Source organism: Equus quagga, chromosome 17 (assembly GCF_021613505.1).
Source record: "Equus quagga isolate Etosha38 chromosome 17, UCLA_HA_Equagga_1.0, whole genome shotgun sequence".
Lineage (NCBI taxonomy): Eukaryota > Metazoa > Chordata > Mammalia > Perissodactyla > Equidae > Equus > Equus quagga.
In genome coordinates this window covers 45,061,978-45,082,027 of record NC_060283.1, presented here as the reverse complement: position 1 = coordinate 45,082,027, position 20,050 = coordinate 45,061,978, and the positions used below count along the sequence as shown (strand labels likewise).

Here is a 20,050-nt window from a genome sequence, read left to right as displayed (position 1 = left end):
CAGACAACTACACCATAATCAACAATACCTGGAGATTTGGAGATTAACTTGTCTAGCCTCACAAGATTTTCACGTTAATTTCCCCTGAAGTATCAGCCCCTTCTGTAGAGAAGTTATTTATCTGAACCAAGAGAGAGATTAAGTCTAGCAGGCTGGGACATTTATATCCTAAACGAAAGCAAGATGTGACCATGTGCAATAGCCACATCATTAAAAAGGCTGAATCCTCATGGTATTTTTGTGACCATTTGTGACAACAGAAACTCTAGATATTTTCCCCCCGAGCTTCTTGCTTAATTCTTGAAGATTAGTATGTATGAAACTTGCGATTGTTTTTATCCAACATATTTCATCTGAAGGTTTCTATTTAGAAATTTTAAGGCAGAGGGACAAATAGTCCTGGTCTTAATGGATTTATCAGTGTTGGATTATAAATATTCGTTTGAAGATAAATATTACTATTGTTCTGTCATCAGGTTTTCCTAAGTATGGGAAATGTTTGACTTTTGTTTGATTTTTAGTCTAAACCTTAAGCTAGAAATGAAGGAGACTACCCCCGCTCCCCCATCAAAGGTTGATAGTAGTAAACCCAACTGCAAATCATTTTTGAAAGTTTTCCTGTTGCACTCATGTGTTTTACCTTTTTTTCTTCTTTTAGTGTCGGCCAAACCGAGACCCCATAGTGATGAGTATTCAAAGAAGATTCCTCCTCCAAAACCAAAACGGAACCCAAACACTCAGCTTAGCACATCTTTCGATGAAACGTATATCAAAAAGCACGGGCCCAGGAGGACGTCGCTCACGCGAGACTCTTCCCTCTCCCAGGTCAGCAGCCCAGCGGGGGACCCCGAGGAGGAGGAGCCGGTGTATATCGAGATGGTGGGGAACATTCTCAGAGACTTCAGGAAAGAGGATGACGACCAGAGTGAGGCCGTCTATGAGGAAATGAAATACCCCATCTTTGACGATTTAGGCCAAGATTCAAAATGTGACCTTGACCATCACAGTTGTTCTTCGCAGTGTGCTACTCCCACGGTGCCTGACTTGGACTTTGCCAAGTCCTCAGTGCCATGTACTCCAAAAGGTTTGCTTTGTGACATCCCGCCGCCCTTTCCCAACCTGCTTTCTCATAGACCCCCGCTGCTGGTGTTTCCGCCAGCTCCTGTGCAGTGCTCCCCCAATTCCGATGAGTCTCCGCTCACCCCACTGGAGGTCACAAAGCTTCCTGTGCTGGAAAACGTGTCTTATATGAAACAGCAGGCTGGAGCATCTCCATCCTCACTGCCCTCTCATATCCCTGGCCATCCCAAACTGGAGAAAGACCAGACCGGAGCCCTAGGACCAGCTCCTGCTGCTTCTGTGCTCTCCTCGTCCCCTCCCCCGCCTTCCACTTTGTACCGAACGCAGTCTCCCCACGGCTACCCTAAAAGTCACTCGGCCTCCCCATCACCTGTGAGCATGGGGCGGTCCCTGACCCCGCTCAGTCTCAAAAGGCCTCCACCCTATGATGCTGTGCATTCAGGCAGCCTCTCAAGGAGCTCTCCATCAGTGCCTCATTCCACCACCAGACCAGTGTCGCAAGATGGGAGCAAGATGGTCAACGCTGCGGTGAATACCTACGGGTCGGCTCCGAGCGGCTCCCGGTCCAGGACACCCACGAGTCCTCTGGAAGAACTAACCAGCCTCTTTACCTCAGGACGGAGCCTGCTGAGGAAGTCGGCCAGCGGCCGCCGTTCTAAAGAACCCGCTGAGAGTAAGTGCACAGTTTGTATATGAGCCAATCTATACGTTTAGTTCATGACTTAAAAATGAAGCCTGGTAGATACAGATAAGGCACGTAGTACATGATCCTTAGTCCTTTTAGCTGATTTCTCAAAATGTATTTTACTTTTGCCCCGCTAAAGAATACAGTGTGTTCTGAAAGAACTAAAAGTGACAATCTCTGCAATATAATATATCCAATTAAAAGAAGGGTGTTTTTTTAAATAAAGTGTAAAGTCTAAATTCTTACAGTGGCTCTGGAAAGTCTAAGAAAGAAAACAGATCACTATGGAATTTTTAGGTAAATATCTTGATTTGGGGGGATTATACACAAAAATGGAATTGATGTGTCAAATTTATCTTTATTTTACATTAGAAACCTCCTTGAGCAAATCTGTATTAGAAAGCCTTTGCTGGAAAGAAAGCAATTCAGATAGAATTTAGTACTTTTCTTTTTTAGCATAATGAGTGATTTTCTCCACATATTTAAATGTTATTATATTCTTACCTTCACTCTAAACTAGAATAGGCTTATTGTTTCGCTTTTATAAGCCATGGTAATTAGCTTCTTATTCCTATGGTACTCTTCCTAGATCTATCAATATATAAATTAAGGAAAAATCACTAAGCGATAAATAGGTGGTGAATATTTTATTTGCCACTGAATTTCAAAGACCAGGAAATGTCTCTTTCTGAATGACTAATCCTTTTGTGAGCCAAATCACTCCCCGTGAGTGTATAGGAAAGTCAAAACAGATTGCAGTTTTCTTGATGGCCATTTTATTAAATTACACTGATTTCCGTTATTTAAAAACGCCTGAAGTACATAAAATGAGAATTAATCATTTACATCTCAAATGACTCCACTACATGGTTTGTTATTTATCCAATCACACAGTCATGCTGAGGACCTTCCAGAGAGTAAAAGAAATCTACAATACTTCTGATGAGGAAGATGATGATGGCACTCCTTAGATAATTATTATTCATTAGTAGTTACAAGCCACTTAGCTCATCTTTTTTTTTCTTTACCCAGAGAGACTTAAGAAAGCATTAGCTGCTTAAATAACCCACCCCCCCCAACATTTCATTTTCCTAACTGAAAGGCAACAATTTCTAATATATTAGATATGTCCGGATACACAAGTATATATTCAATTATTTCTAAAATTATTCTAGAAATTGAATTAAAAGTTAGGAACAATCTATTTCTAGAGTAGTGGTTCTCAGCTGGGTCGATTTTGCCCCAGGGACATTTGGCAATTTCTGGAGACATTTTTGGTTGTCACAAATGGGAATGCTACTGACATCAAGTGGATAGAGGCCAGGGATGCTGCTTGACAGCCTACAATGCACAGGAAAACCCACCACAAAAGGAAAAAAAAAGAGAAAAAGAAAGAATTGTCAATAGTACAAAGTTTGGGAAACCTTGATTTGGATAATTTATTAAAGTGTTTCTCCCAGATAATTGATTTGGCTTAAAAATAATCAAGTAAGGTATTTGGAATAAGTTGGAGTAAACAAATTTCTTTAAAGAAAAATATTTTACTTTCAAAATACATAATAGTTAGTGTGAAATTAGTAGAAATTTCATCCTAGAATTGGTGAAATTATAGAATTTGCTCCCTACGTACTAGTCCCTTTGGAGGATCCTTAACAGCTCCAGCTGGCAGCTATACCAATTAGCTAGAAAAAGTATATGTAAAAGAAATGATGAACTAATGAAGTTATTTCAGGAAAATTCCATCTGTTGGAATCAGTCTATGTGCTATATGTCACAGACTTCTCCATTCGACTCTAAAAAGAGCTTTGTGTGCTTCTAAAACAAAGCCTGTACATAGAAAAGAGATCAAGGCTGTTTATAGCTCTTAGGGATCTGAAGATTGAATTCCTTCTCATGTGCTATTAACTACGTATCAACTCTTCAGAGAAAAGGCATGCCCTGAGTTACATTAACTTCAATATTTTACTTACATAAATGGAAGGCAGGAAAAATGCAGATGGTAAAAATGAATAATCTAATGCTATTTACTTTTGACTTCTGAAGAAAACGGGAAGACACTGTCATGCCTGGACATATAGACTGGACATGTAGGCAAATATAGGCACCAACACGTGAAGCCCATACAAAGATACACAGAAGCATATAAGCGGCACAGAGATGCAGTGGGACTAAAGATGGAGCAAAGGACAAAAAAGATGCAAGCCCACTCATCTGATACTATTCTTAAAAAAAAAAAAAAAAAGGTAGGTTGGCATTGCCAAAGAGCTTCATCATACTCAACGATATTCCACATGGAGATATACAGTTTTCTACTGTTAAATCTCATCTTTCAGTCTTTAAAAATACTCCTATTTAAGACTTTTAGATGTTATGTTATATTTTTGCAATGATAGACATAAGTGAGTCCTATGGGTCTGATGAAGTAACATTGGGAATCAGATCTAATCATGAGCTTTCCATTCATGTAAAAAAGAATCAAAGAGGGGCTGGCCGGTGGCATAGTGGTTAAGTTTGCACTCCACTTCAGCGGCCTGGGGTTCGTGGGTTCGGATCCACAGTGTGGACCTACACACTGCTCATCAAGCCATCTTGTGGCTGGGTCCCACGTATAAAATAGAGGAAGACTGGCACAGATGTTAACTCAGGGCCAATCTTCCCCACCAAAATAAATAAATAAATAATTTTTAAAAACAAATCACAAAAAAACAGTCCAAAACTAACATGCAAATAAACAAAAGAAAACCATAAAACCACCCCGACACTCCCCACCACACACACACACATGCACACAGACACACACGTATACCTTTTTCCTTTTTTAAGTCACCTGAGGCCCAGTGATACCTAAAATATTAGGCATTGCTGATAAGCAACTGATCCAACTTCTAATTACTAATTTAATTTAAAAAAGAATTTTAGGGGCTGGCCCCGTGGCCGAGTGGTTAAGTTCGTGCGCTCCGCTGCAGGCGGCCCAGTGTTTCATTGGTTTGAATCCTGGGCGTGGACATGGCACTGCTCATCAAACCACGCTGAGGCAGCGTCCTACATGCCACAACTAGAAGGACCCACAACGAAGAAGATACAACTATGTACTGGGGGCTTTGGGGAGAAAAAGGAAAAAAATAAAATCTTTAAAAAAAAAAGAATTTTAAATTAAATAAAGAATGACTTTGGAAGGAAAGCTTTTAAAATATGTGTCTGTATTTATATATTATCCCATTTTTAGGAGAACGGGAAGGGTATACTAACATAATGTAGCCGTCTTTATGATTTAGGGTCATTCTTGTGACCATTATTGTGTGCCTACTGTGTGCTAATGCGCGTAAAGTGTCTAGCAAAGTGAGCTGAACAAGAGAGGCCTGACACAGTGGTGGCTATCATTGTCCCTGGTCATTTGTAATAGCAGTGACACAGTATTGATAGCTTAGTTATTACGATCCTAGGATGTCCTTGGGGGCTATTTGAGGTTGTAGGGCTGACCAGCCCTCTACCGCTGTGTCATTTAAATTCACTTAAATTCTATGTCTGTTTCTTGTGGTTTTCCTGTCTCCTCCCTTTCTTTCGGGTAGTTTTATTAATGCATCTAGCCTCTGCTCCCCTCTCCTGCCTCTCTGATTCTCCTTTCACTCTTTTCCTCATTGTGTTATCACAACATTAGTCAGCTATGGACAAAGAAATCAGATACCCAAACTTGTCTGAGGAGCCTTTCATCTTATTTAAGTATGTGACCTTCAGTGGAGGGGCTTTGTGACCTTTGCTTTCAAAGGCCTCTTTAACCCACTTACTAAGTCTTGAATGGAGTTCTTGGCTTCATGTCTGAGATAGTTGCGAGTATCGACTTCCCAAGAACTAAGCTGTTCTGAGAAACATCGAATGAATGTTAGTTTACTTAAGGAGAACCTATACATTTTCTTTAGCCTATTGAAGGTATTTTTTATTCGGTAAAATTCAGCAAAAAGGTAATCAAGGACTTTCTTTTCCCTTCTTTTCATTCCTGTGAAAGCAGGGGCTGACGAAGAGTGGGCAGGACAAAAGCAGGTATTGGGAAGACAAAGAGAAGGGTGGAGAAGAGAGTCTGGATTTGTGATTTGCTCTGGAGCAAGGGTGAGCCCTCAGCCTGTGACTGCCCACTGGCAAACATTGATGTTGGGCAGAATTTCTGGATGCACAGTGACTCTGAGCCACCTGGCCAGAGTTGAGGGCTGGATCTGGAACCTCTAGAACTCTAGGATTCTTCAAAGGCATTTGGGACTTGAACTACCCCCGGAACATCTGAACGCATGTCAGGGGATATCACAAGGAAGATTCCAGAAGGCCTTGTAAGGTTATGCTAAATATCTTAAATAAAGACATGACCCTTATCAGGCCCCTCTCCTGCAGTTTGTTTCTTGCCTCCCTCCTCAGAGTCCCATACTGTGGCCTCAGACTGATTTCTGCTTTAGTCCTTGTAGGACATTTAGTCTTGTCCAAAATGTCCATAAGACATTTGGTCTACACCAAAAGGTCCTTGACATTTGGTCCTGTCCAAAACATCCATGAGCATATTTGGCCCATGCCAAATGGTTTTGGACAGGACCAAATGTCAAGGACTTTTTGGCGTGGACTCAATGTGTCCATGGATGTTTTGGACAAGGCCAAATATGACCAGATATTAAGGACATTTTTGTGTGGGCCAAATGTCTGATGGACATTGTAGACAAGACCAGATGGTCCTGCCAGTATCAAGGACCTCTTGGCATGGACCCAGTGTCTCCATGGATGTTTTAGACAGGACCAAATATAAGTAGATATCAAGAACATTTTAGCATGGACCAAATGTCTTCTGGACATTTTGTATAGGACCAAATGTCTGCTAATTGCCCCAGCAAAGCTCCTTCTAGCGTCTCAGAAAAGAAAAGCAGCTGGCACTTGGGTGATGACAATCCTTGTAGGTCAGGACTATGAGGATGTGCTCAGGCTCCAGAGAAGGTCCTGGGGTCATTCAAAGCATGGAAGAAAAAGGACATAGAAATCTTAGGTGAGTGGTCCAGGCACCTCCTGCACCATATTCACTGGTGTATTGTTAAAAATATAGATTCCTACGCCTTATCATAGACCTGTTCAATGGGAAATTCTGGAAGTTGGGCCTGGGTTGTTGACATTTTAATGACAATACCTAGTAATATTTATGCCTACAATCCAACAATAGCTCAGAGATGGCTAAATATTAGCAACACCATTTACTTGTATGCAAGAGAAATCTATAATACATTGCTTATCCAACATAGTCAAAAGCAATTTATATCAGAGAAAGAAGAGAGAGGGGAGAAAGTAAAATACAGATAGCTTAAAATGAGTGAATGTTGTCTTCCTCTCCTTGAGTAAGCTACTGATTAGTTGGCAGCTTGCAAAGAAGACAGTCAGGGTCATCTGGATGGGAAAACAATTTTACTACCTTCAGATTCTCCCAGAGACCTTGAGAGTTTAACAGTGGAGCATTGGTGGGCAATCGGTGAATAGCATCCATTCTTGTTCTAAGTTAGAACCTCTGTCTTAGTCATTCCACGTCTGTGCCATTTCCTTCATCAGAAGAACCACTGGTAAGAGCTGCTTTAGACAGGAGCTGGTGCTGTTGGTCAGGCAGGGAGGGGAACCTGAGACTCAGGTTGGCAGCAAACCTCACCTGAGGTCTATCTAGATGGATCCACTCCATTTAAGGGGGAGGACTAGCCAAAGCAGGGTTGGGCCCTTGGATGGAGCCATGACTTAGAACAAGGGTGTGCTATCTGGAGAGGGCGGTCGATCACACGATCTAGTCAGTGTAGGAGAGTAGAGAGAACACTATAACTCAAAGGCAATACAAAAGAATGGGAGTCTTGTTGGACACTGGAAGGACAGGGAGAGAAGACTTTATGAGAGAATGAGGAGGTCTAGCTTCCATGACTGGGCCAAGGATCTTAGGAGCTAGAGCTGACAATGCTAATGAGGGAAGAGGTGATGAGGTTCTTGGAAGATTCCTCTGCCTCAAACAGGTTTGTCTCAGGAACCATATCAAGACTACCTAAACCCAGAGAGAGGTGCATCAAAGAAGCTAGGGGTGAGGACTTGGGGAAAGAATGTAGCACCCAACTTTTTCCTTGAGAACTCTTCCATGGTAATATCAGTATATTCTTACTTGATGCCATTTCCTCTTATGCCATGTACTCTATAGCAGACACTGTTCTAAGCATTTTACATTTATTCAGTCCTCATAGGAAGACTCTGAGGCAGGTGACATTAACATAGCCATTTTAAAGATGGCAGAAACTGAGCCCCAACGTAGCTAGAGTCACATAGTGAATAAATCTGGGACTTGAACCCAGTTTACTTGGCTCCAAAGTTTCTGGTCTTAATGATACTTTATCTATACTTGACCAATCTCCCCAACTTCTTTCTCCTCCCTATTGCCATTAAAATGTACCAGTTATCATCAAAACACTAATGGCGCATGGTGTTATCACTCCTGGGTGCTATCTGCTTAATAAGAGAAAGCCAAATCTGTAGCTAAATGGCGTGGACTACTTAATGGTTGTCATCAATTTACGAAGTGAGTAGAAAACCTCTTCAACACCCTCCTAAATTCATTTTGGAATCCTAGTCACTATGATGGGCTCTTCTGTTCCACCAGGGTTCTACGTTGCCCCTGAAGGCATGCAGTCTGCCCAGTGGGCCTCAGAATCACCTAAATGACCTCAGCAAAGAGACATGAGTGCTCACCTCAATGCCGCTAAGCATAATTTAAGGATATATGTGCACATTTCTTTGGTTTTTGAGATTTTCAACACTGAGCTACCAACTAGATGATTCTACCTCCAGGGATATAGGGCTTTTGTCCTCAGCTGCTTGCATCTTGTCCATAAATATGTAGTAGCTTGATGGCCCATGGCCACCCCAAGGGAAGAAACATTCCATGGATCAAAAACCCCAGCCCAATCTCAAAGGCAATGAGGGCCTTAGCATCACTAATCTAGAAACTGATCTAGTAAAACAAACAAAACTCCTATGCAAAATACTTCTTAGTATCACCTTTTTTCTCTTTAGATTTGTGTTAATGTGTTGTTGACAGAATCAGACACTTATCTTTAAAATTAAAAAAATATATATATAGTTTTCCAAGAACAAGCTGACCTATTTAATTACTATTATGTCTTTTTAAAGCTAAAGAAATTTCTTTTCAGGATGATGAGGTTAAATGGAGTAGAAGTGAAATCCCCTGATTTTGAAAATGCGTGTGACTCCCTGGTTAATTGGGACCGTGACATTGTCTGTTTTCCTCATTCAGTTTCAACTAGGATTGCAATACAGAATCACTGAAGAAGACATAATTTCATAAATAATTGCTCACCTTTCTAGGGGTAGACTCCAGCTGTCTTTGATTGATGCAGGCAGACGTGTTTATCTCCCGTGTTTATATTCTCTGCCTGCGGAATCTTTAAGTGCAATTTCTTGTCAGCAGTTTAATCAGCAATTCTCTCCATTAAGAAGAACTCTGCCTGCTTTAGATTTATAAAATGCAAAAACATTTTCACTTCAGAAATAATGCTATGCCAGTCTATTTTTTTCACAACCAAGATTCCCTCGGTTTGTATTTAATATACTAAGGCTGATTTCTTTCCCTCCTGTTGAGTTACCTCAAACAAGAAATTCCATTTCTGACTTGGATTGCCTATCATGTGTTTTCAACACTTGGACATTCACAAGTAATTAAATATTAGGTATAAGTAAGGTGGTTCCTGTCGCCTACATCGTACTCCCTATGTTTTTCCTACATTCTAATTAAATGTGATCTAGAAGGCCAGAACAAGGGGTGGATGTCACAAGAGACGGTTTCCATGTCGGCTCAGCCATTAAGAGCTTTGAGACTTGGATAAGCCCATTCATCTCTTAACACCTGAGTTTTCTCACTTTTCAAATGAAAATGTTAAATGCTAAACTGTGGGTCTCTTCTGGCTCTGTTGTCTGATGCATCTGTGGATTACTGGATGATCTGTAGATCACCAGACAAATCACCCTCTTCCTGCCTCTGAGACTTTCTGTCTGATGTTGTTCTTGCTGAAAGGACTTCCCAGTAACTCCATAAAACAAAGTCTAATCCTTGGAGCCCCGCTTAGAATCTGCCTACTGCTTTGCAGAGTTTTTCTTATGCTATTGTCTACAAATAATTTCTCCTTCAAACTCCGAGAGTACCCTGTACTTCTGCAAATGTACGTGTCTCATTCTGATGTATTGTGAAGTTTTTTCTGTCCTATTCACCATTAAGACAAATGGCCAGAGAGGACAAGGGCTATATCTTTTCGTTTTATTTCATGTGAAACTCAACTCGATGCAATCTTTCTCAAAGTTGATACATGATAAGTATTTTTTGAAATACTTGTGGAATTAATAGGCATAGTGACTTGAGAAGGCTATTCAGCTTGAGGAAACAAAAGCTGTAGGAGAAATGTTTGACCATTAAATGAAAAAAAAATCAGATCCTATGACTTAGAAAATTCCACACTGAAATCAATATAGTTATTCAGTCAAAAAAAAGCTATGATGAATGCTAAATTCATTGCTTCTGCTCTTAAGTGTCCTGTTTAAAAGAATGCCCATTCCATTCTAGGCAGATTTATTAGGGGAAAGATATAAAGAATATAGTCATAAAGCATTTAAATGTGGACCATTTTGTAGATGTCAAATTGTCATCAGTTTCTGTACAAATGACTGAGCTGTGAAAATTGATCACTTCTCAGCCTTTGGAGATAGAAAGATGCATTTTTAAAAGAAAATAATAGAGACCAACATTTTAAAGAAGGAATTCCAATCTGCTTAACATTATTCCTTATTGAACTTCAATAGTGAAGAGAATGAAAACACATTTAACTAAGTCATTTGACCTCTTTGGTGGAAGGGCACTGCATATATCCAGAGAGCTATTAATATGTGAGTGGTGGTCTTGAACGTGTGTGTTCCCAGGTAAAAATGGGTTTAAGTTATAAAATATTTGAAAATATTTTTTAATTAAAAAAATCAGTTTTTCAGAATTCAGTAAATGGATGGCAATTCCAAATTTAATGAAGTGTCTGTAGTGGTGCATAGTGTTTCTTGGTTGAAGCAAGCTCATTATTGTTGTTAGCTGATGGGAGCTAGGTTAATTAAATGTTCTACCACTGCTAGAATAACCGATCAACTGGAGAATCTGGGCTATTGCTCTTCCCAAATGAAAGGAGTAAATATACTAAGGAGAATCTAAGAGGGGAAGAGAGAGTGTTAATAGCATGGATTTTCAAGCAGCATATCCTGTCTAGCCAGGTATACCCAGAACAGCTTACAGGAAAAATTTCAAGTCCAGAAGTCTGTAATGTTCTGAAAATTGATGGTGGAGGAAAAATTTCCCCTACATTTTCTTCTGGCTAAGTTTGTTACATTCAATAAAATAGCATTTTTGCATTTTTTGCATCTATTCCTTTGTTATAGATGGAAATGATATAATTAAGTCCAGAAAGAAAAAGGATAGAAAAATAATAGGTAGAAAGAGTCAGAAAGTAGAGATTGGGGGCATCCATGTATTATGCAACCCTATATCTACCCACAGTGCTATGGGTAGTAATTTTAACGTGGCTTTGTTCCCATGACACAAATACGAAATCTAGGCTCCCAAGAATTAGAAGGCTGGGACAGGATTTAGATGCTAGAAGCCCCCAACAGCATGAGCAGAGCTGAAGTGAAGCATTGCTCTGTTTAAGTTATCACATGAATATCAAAGATATCTGTATCCTTCTTTGATTGATTAGTTATTAACCACTTACCAATGATTAATGACAAGAGAGAGATGTCAAAATGATGAAAGTTTCAAACCTAAGAAGTTAAAATAGATTCCCTCAGAGTGGTCCTTCTTTGGTTGGTTGATAATCTCACTTGAAGCCTGCAGAATTCACTTTGGCTTCTAAGCCGAGCTATATTTATAATCATGGAATATAAACTATAATAAAATTGTCACTAATGTTTCAGCAAAAACAGCTTGATTCTATAGCTAGCCATGATTCTCCATTTCCTTTTCATTGCCAAAACATTAAGGCGCATGTTCTGTGCTTGCTGCCTCTATTTCTTGTCCCTCATTCCATCCTTAATTTCCTGCAACTTAGCTTCATCTTCTGCTCACTCCGAAGCCACACAGGACTTCCTAATTGGTCGCTGGCCCTGGCCTCTTTCCTCTCTTGGTTCTCTGAAACTTCACACAACATCTGACATTGTCGATTACTCCATCTGAAGACATTTCTCTTGGTTGTTATGTGATGTGATATCTTCAGTAGCAGTCCTTTTTGGACTCCTGTCTCTTCCTCTTCCTTCTTTGGAGCTCTGCTCTTCTGACACCTGACTGGTACAGTGTTGTGATTAGTGTTTAAATGTTTATCTCCCCAACCAAATTGTTAGGATGCAATTCTGAGCTTTTTTTTCATTGCGGCAACTAGCACATTTTCTGGCACAAACTATGTGCTTAATATATATTCCTTGAAGGATCAAATGGCTGTTTGACTAAAGTGAATGAATGTGTATCCAATCTCCACAATTGAATGTTAAGTTTTTGAGAGCAAAGACTATATATTTTATTTAAGTGCCCATGGTCTGTATGACTATATTTTGCATAATCAGTTTACGTTTATGGATTTATTGACTTTTCCAAAGCTAATATTTTTAATAGCAAAGTCTAATAGAATTACCATGATTACCAAATATCAATAATAATCTGAGTTTTGCACAGGATGCTAAGATCAGCACTAGTTAATGTATTTAGGAACCAACTGCTCTAAGGAATATCGATGGAGAACCCAGGTTAGGATGATTTTTGTATAAAACAGTCAGAAGGGGAATCAGTCCCATTACTGACTGGGGAAACCAGGCAGCACTTAACAAAGAAAATGGAAGCAAGTCCTCATAACGTAATCTAAATATTTTATAAAAGATTTAAAGTGGGCTCCATGAAAAATAGCATAGCATAGATTTTCACTGAATGGTTCTGGAAGCACTATTAAGACATTATGTTGTAGATGGGAAACTATCAGGTAGATTGTACATCATACTGAGTGCGGTTCATTTGCTGTTTAATTCCAGAAGATGATAAGGAAAATAAAAATATATCTTTATTTTTATAGCTTTGTTTGTTTTTAAAAAATTCTTTTGTTCAAGCAGCTTAAAAAAGAACCTCATTATAATGAAAGGTAGATTGGGGAGTCAATTGAGGTCTGTGTATGGAAAAAGACACAGGAGTCAAATGTTCCAGAGAAAAAGATGGATTTGCCACTGAACAGCTGTGCTTTTAGGGCAAGTCAAACCTGTGAGTCTCAGTTTTTTCATATTTATTTTAGAGGATTATTGTGAAAAATGAAAGAAAATCTTGTTCAGGCAAAGACCTTGTAAAATGTAAATTGCTGTGCAACTATAAAAGGTGATTCACTTTTAGATATCTGTGGAAAGAATAAATATTTTATTAAAAAATGAAGCAAAGTCAAAAATGCATTAAATTTTCAGAGATTCCGTATTGTTTGCACAGCTCTCTTCGGTTAGGCGTGGGTAAAGGAGCTGACATCTTCAGTGGATCCTCCAATACCTGATGTGAGGAGCATAAAGCATTGGGGAGAATGTAAGCCATTCTCCGTTCCCATAGGAGGCAGGCTATTTAAAGTTGCTGAGTGATATCTAAGCCTTGAAGATGGAGGAACATCACACCTGATGGAGCACAAGTCACCCCTCACCTATAAAGAACAGCTCTGGGAACAAAGAGGCCGTCTTCATTGTACAAAGGGTCGGGCAACATGACAACATGATCATGAAAGACGATTTATCAGCAAAAGAAAAAATTGAATATATCTGGGCTGTTGATGTGTTTTTCAAATGTAATGAATCTTTTTTTATTTTTCTGATTACAAATGATTTATCTTTTAAAACAAAAAAACTTTGCTTCCAAAAAGGTATAGGTATTAACCAATGAATTAGGCAAAAACCAAGATCCAAAGTGCTTAACATAAAAAATATTTAGTATATTTAACAGACGGAGGACTGTTAAAAGCGTGACTTGTGAAGTGATGTTTCTAAGCAGATTCAAATGGAATTTTATTTCCTGTTAAAAATGGTTACTCAAAATTGCAAAAACTTGTAAGGTTTGCATTTGAAAAATGCAACATCAGAGAAAAGCAACAAACACTCAAATTTTGTATAAAAACATGTGTGCAACCACACATATATAGAAAGAATGCTAACCTCCTAAATGCAGATTAACTAGCATAAGCAGGCCATGCATGAAGTGACCATCCATATTTCTCATAAGGGAAACGCTACAGACGGAAATAGCAGTTGAAACACTTCATTGTCAATTTTCTCATTTTTTATTAACTTCCACAGCTTTCCCGGTAAAGTCTTTATCCAGATGCTAATTAAGCATAGGTTTGCTTTGCACATCAATTTTTAATATTCATTCTTCATAGTTAAATGAAACCTGCAGCATGAGGCTTCTCCGGTTAAAAGCAGTCCTGACCTACTTCCATGTGAAATCAATGGAAACCTTAAAGAGACTCACAAGTGGCTGACATTTAAGGAGGCCAGCTCATATGCCACGTTCGTTGGTATAAAATGTGTTTCCCTGGGCCTTAGCATTCTTTCTCTCTTTATTAATTTTAAAAGTTCTTCTAAGAATAGAGAAGCTGTTAAGCCAGATGAGTGAAGCCATACCTGAGTTTTGCGCCCCTGGGGGATTGTGAGCTTCTGTGTCAGCTACATTTGTCGGGGTTTCAAATTAACAGAAACCCCCAGGTCTAGGACTGAGGAAGGGAAAGAAAGGCCTAAAAGGCACCCACTTGCATTCAAATGTAATCCGCAAAAAAGCAGAATTGAATCCACCAGAATACGGTCTTCAGACATCTATGTTCCAAGGTTTTTGAAAGTAAGAGCATATGGTATATGGCAAACCTTTTTGAACACTCGTATGTTAGATGACTGAATTGTAGGACAAGAAATAGGAACAAGGATCAAAACCAGCTAGACGGAGGAGCGATAGTCATCGGGGCATGCAAGAGCCTCCTTAGTCTGCCTCTGGTGAGGGGCGCCTATTAAAGATCAGGTACGTTTCCTTCAAGTGTTGATATGCAGCCACATAAGGGCTCAGTGTGAAACTTGATGGCAATGGAGGGGTGGCCTCATGCTAAATTCCAGAATACTAAGCTAGAGTGGGGTGACCCTGTAAAATTGATGGAAGAAGTAGTGTTCAGTGTACATATCTTTTACTTTCTTGGTTAAGTTGATTCCTAAGTTTTTTATTCTTTTTGATGCTGTTAACATATAAATATCTTAACCATGTCTATGCATTCATTCAGTTTTTCTTTCATTCAATGAATGTTTCTAAAATACCTACTGTGTGCCAGGCACTCTGCTAGGTGCTAGAATCTTTATTTTGAAATGTCAGACACTAAAATCTAAAAATTCAAATGAAGATGAGAGATGAATGTATAATGGAGGGGCACTTCTGAGGGAAGATGTGGCAGTCAAAAACATTGTTACAAAGATATAAATAGTAAAGAAGGCAGGCAGATTTAGAACTGAGCATTTTAGAAAGATGTCCTGTTTCTCTTTCTCCCATACCTCTGTATTGTACCATTCTGGCCCTCTTGGCCCATGTCTCAACATTTCCTCAGGCTCTGAAGCTCACGAAGGCCTGAGAATCCTGGATTCACTCCAGTGGGCTGGTTCTGGTGACCCTTGGGAATCGTTTTTGGCTGAGGCATAATCATAGCCTCATCTGAAGATTCTTGTATTAGAAATATTGTTCTCTCCTCCCCTTCCTCCTGTTCCTTTTCTTTTTTCCTATTTTTCTCCCTCTTTTTTTAACCCATGAGCCTAGCCCAAAATGGTTGGAATTCTCTGAGGCTTTATTCATCATTCAGATTGATTTTGCCACAAAGAAGTCCACTACCAGATAACTTATGGAACAGTATATTACAGTAATAAGAGCGTTGGTAACATTAGAAATAAGGAATAACATCTAATCCAGGTCTGTTCTTTTTCATTTAATTCACAAGAAATGAAAAATAAGCACTTCTATTTCTGAGGCTCTTTGTGATGAAACAGTTCGTACGTGCATTTCATGTGTGTGTATATGTCAAAGAGTGTGAAGAAAAGATGATGATAAAAGTTGAAACAAGCGGACAGGTGGCATATATCAAACCTAAAAAGAAACTGAAAAAAAAAAATAACAACAAAGAAGAAAGGAAGCATAAGGTGCAATGATACTGGAAAGAAATTTCCAAGAGAAGAACTCATGTCTTACCTTCCAAAGGGAGTAAGTGGAGAATAAGATCATTGACTCCCTACTCTCTGCCCTTAGACCATGAGTCACACATTCAGAGCTCAACAAATATTTGTTGGACCTTAGAAATAGCCTTGTTTGACTTCCTCATATTACAGACAAATTGAAATCTAAAGAGCTTCAATTACTTGAGCAAAAATGTAATGTTGTGTGGAAGTGCAATCTGAAAGAGTTCCAGCTCTTCTGTGTTCTCTACGTATTATCGATATCAACATTTCAATATATTTCCACTGGTTTTGACTATAATTTTACTTGGTCTCCTTGACTAACTTCATTTAAAATACCATTTGGGGAGAAAAATATCTGGTTAACTGGAGACTTTCCCCAAACAAGTGCTTTTTTTTCTTCCCTCTTCAAATTTATATGTATATTTTTTTCCCCAAGAATACTATGAAAAGTTCCAGATTGGCCAAAAATGATTCTCAAACACCGTTTCTTTCTCTAACCGTATTTATCGAAAGACTCGGTGAATGAAGATCAGCAGGAAATACAGTACTGTATACATTCAGTTGTGTAGCCATCAGTTACATTTCTCCTAAAAGAATTAATACTCCTTTGCTTTTCTTATGAAATTTTTATAGCTATGACTTTTTTAACTGCCCCCGCCATATGGCCATTAGTAACTGTGATTCCAATAATGCTAATTTTTGCATTTACTTTGATTGAAATTAAATATTCTTATTACTCTTTGTGATGAAGGAATTATTCTTCTTAGCACCTAGAGTTTGCTTCAGAAACATTTATAAATATATTTTCAGAATTACATTTTTCAGGAAGAAAGGAAATGATACTTTTCTTCTCATGCATTAATATTTTTAGTTCCTGAATGCCTCTGTTTCTTTTAAAGAATATTGAAGCATTTTTCCATCTGCCTGTTAAAATGATTTGAGTCTTAATTAAAGTTGACTGCACCTGTGCATATATTCAACTACCCACGCACCTCCCACCTACTAGTGAAAAAGCTTGTCTTTCCTTCAGAAATTAAGAGGGAACTATGACCTTTTTTAAAAAAATCATAAGCATGGAAAACAGACAACACTGAGAAATAAGTATGATGTTTTTTGGCTATCTTAGATCAAAGAGTTTTTATCTTCTAATGATTGTTTGGCAGCTGGTGTAAAGAAGTTGGTTATCTTCCTTAAACTGCTGGTTTTCTTATCATTTTTAAGGCAGCCTAGCTGAAGAAGCCAAGTAAAAGAATCAAAATTCAACAATAAATTCTTACCCACCCACTCACTGGTTGCTTGTGTGTGTTCTTAGCTTTGGCAGTTCAGTCTCCCGTATTCATGAAGATAGAGAATAATCAGTGCAAATAAATAAGTGATGAAGATCATCTTAAAACTTGATGTGGTCAAACATTTTTCTTCTCCACTTATGAAATTTCTTTCAAGGAATTCTAATAAATATAAAATAGATTAACTCCTATTTGTTTTAGTTCTTTTTCCTTTCTCTTGGTAAGGAAGGATAGTTAAAATGCTTTTGGCTAAAGTAGGAAAACTCTGGGAAAATAAAGGACCCAGCCAGTCTACAAAAAGAATAATGAAAAGTATATTAAATGTTGCCAAAAATGTTCTGTTATGTATAGAACTGTGGTTCTAAACACTGGCTTTACTTTAGAAACTCTCTGGGAACTTTTAAAAATTACCCATGTCAAGGCCCCACCCTACAATTTAATTGTGGTCCAGGCATGGATATTGTTTGAAGCCTCCTCGAGTATTTCTAACATGCCCTTAGGACTGAGACCCTCTGGTATAGAATGTACTCTGGTACTTATCAGTAGAATCCTAAACTTGAAGATCCCTGAGTCTAGATGCATCATTTAATAGGCAAATGAAGACTCAGAAGGGGAAAGTGATTTTCCCAAGGCCTCACAGTTAATGAGGGGCTAAGTCTGAACTGGTACCCAGAGTCTCATAACGCTGAAGACAACTCTGTTTACACTGTACAGGCTGTGGTTGGGATATCCCAGATCACTGAATTTGGAGGAATGAACCCTCTGCACTTGGTTTCTAAATTACTGATATGAATCCATGCCCTGCATTATTAGCACCAATTTTATATCCTGAAACAGCATCTCAACCATTTCTATAAAAATGTGACAATAACCCATGCAACAGGAACTTCAATTTTGATCCCAAATGCTTAATAGTAATTTCCTATGCACATTAACTCAGTCTTGAGGATACATAAAAATGTTCTACATTATGAAAGTCTTCTCAAGCTATAAAAGGTCTAGCAATAGAATATTCTTTTGATCTTTCTGGTCATTATCCTTCTCTCCTATTGTTCAAAGGGTTATTCTGCCATGACCACTTAAAAAATAGGTGAAAATAGAAACGCCGTTGAGGCATTGATAGAATTTCCCGTTTTTTTCTTATAAAGAAAAAATGAATTTGGATTCCTTGCATCCCATAGATAATTGGTCTACTTTCTCCCAGTGGCCTTAGTAAGCAGTGATTCTGCTCATAAAGCCAAATCTTGAATAGCTCATGAAAGGGCAACTCAAATTATAGCCATGGTTTCTTTATTCTTTTCATATCATTGTGACTTCTCCTTGGGCTTGGCATCTTTTCTTCTGCATTTTGGCTGTTTAATTGTTCTTGCTGTTGGCAGCACCTAAAGATATTTTGTATGTACAGTACAAAATACCACTTCTCCTCTGTCCTATGGTAAAGTATCATTAATTAGCTTGAAAATCTCCTTAAAACAGGCCAAAGTTGTAGTTTTAAGAACATTGAACTTGAGTAAAGGGACATTTTCAACAAATATTATTTCTGTAATGGATTTAAGTGCACATGAATACCATTTCACTTTAAACTGAAAAAATAAAGTACATGATTTTAAGTTTTGGTCCCTTTTTTTCATAAAATTTCAAATTCAGAAGGCATCTTAGAGATGCTATGGTTTAAATCCCTGATTGGAGAGTTGCTTGCACAGAAGCAGAGAAAATAAGAGAACATACCCAGTGTCACCAGGATGATGGCAGAACCGTTACCAGGGTTGAGTTTCCCAAAGGATTAAATCCAGAAATCTTTATACTCTGCCAGTCTCTATTCAGCATTACTTTGACTGGGGCAGTAGGAAGGAGGAAAAATGTAAAAATCACATATGTTCAAATCCCTGTGGCCTCCTTTCTTCAAGAAGATTCTTTTTTAGATTGTTAGCTGTATGTTAATTTGCTGCCTTGTGTCCTACTTAAGAATGATTCTACTGTCAGGTCTTCTATAACTGTTGGGATACGATTTTGGAATTTGTCAGAAGATGTAGACATCTTAAAACATCCTGAGTCAAAATGTGTGCTTGACCCAGGTTATAAAGATTTCATAATCCTAAAATCCTGTTTGTCAAGTATTTTAGGATTCTATTTGTCCCTCTAAGAGATTTTTATCAGTAGTTTCTCTATCAAATATGTGAAGAACTGGATTTAGAGGGAGAAAGATAAGTTTCAGCATTGTCAGGTCTTAAATGGGAAAGAAGAATTGAAAGCCTACCATTGGCATTATAGGGGCTGCAGATAGCTGTGGGCATAAATACCTAATGTGGTAAATTATAGGGAGACATTTGCATTTTTATGCACTATTTTGAAGTAAAAAGGATTGTTGAACAATAAGGACACTTTCCATAATTATGTTCCATTTTTAATATGCAGAGAATTGACTCTGGGTTCAGGGTAGTTATTTAATGAATTCTCAACATAACCTTGTCTGGTATTTCTCTCTCTAAACGCTGACATCAGATTAAGACTAGACACTGAGGTTGGTTAATAAAAAATGATTATCTTGTCATTGGACAGATGATGGATTTTGAATTCCAAAAAGCGATCTTCATCGGGTATATAGTCACAGGTTTGTCTGCATTGGCTGCAAACACTAAAAATTGTTTATAAAAAGGTATGCTACAAAATATTTTCTGTTTCTGCATCTTTGCATCTA

The 20,050-nt window shown here is 38.4% G+C and overlaps 1 protein-coding gene across 1 annotated transcript in view; it reads left to right on the top strand.

The window, feature by feature from the left end:
- The window catches only part of NYAP2 (neuronal tyrosine-phosphorylated phosphoinositide-3-kinase adaptor 2), a 242,254-nt gene that overhangs the window by 142,930 nt on the left and 79,274 nt on the right, over positions 1–20,050 (top strand). The window contains exon 3 of the mRNA XM_046642783.1: positions 659–1,753. Coding sequence (XP_046498739.1) covers positions 659–1,753 — 1,095 coding nt within the window. The remainder of the gene's footprint in view (positions 1–658; positions 1,754–20,050) is intronic.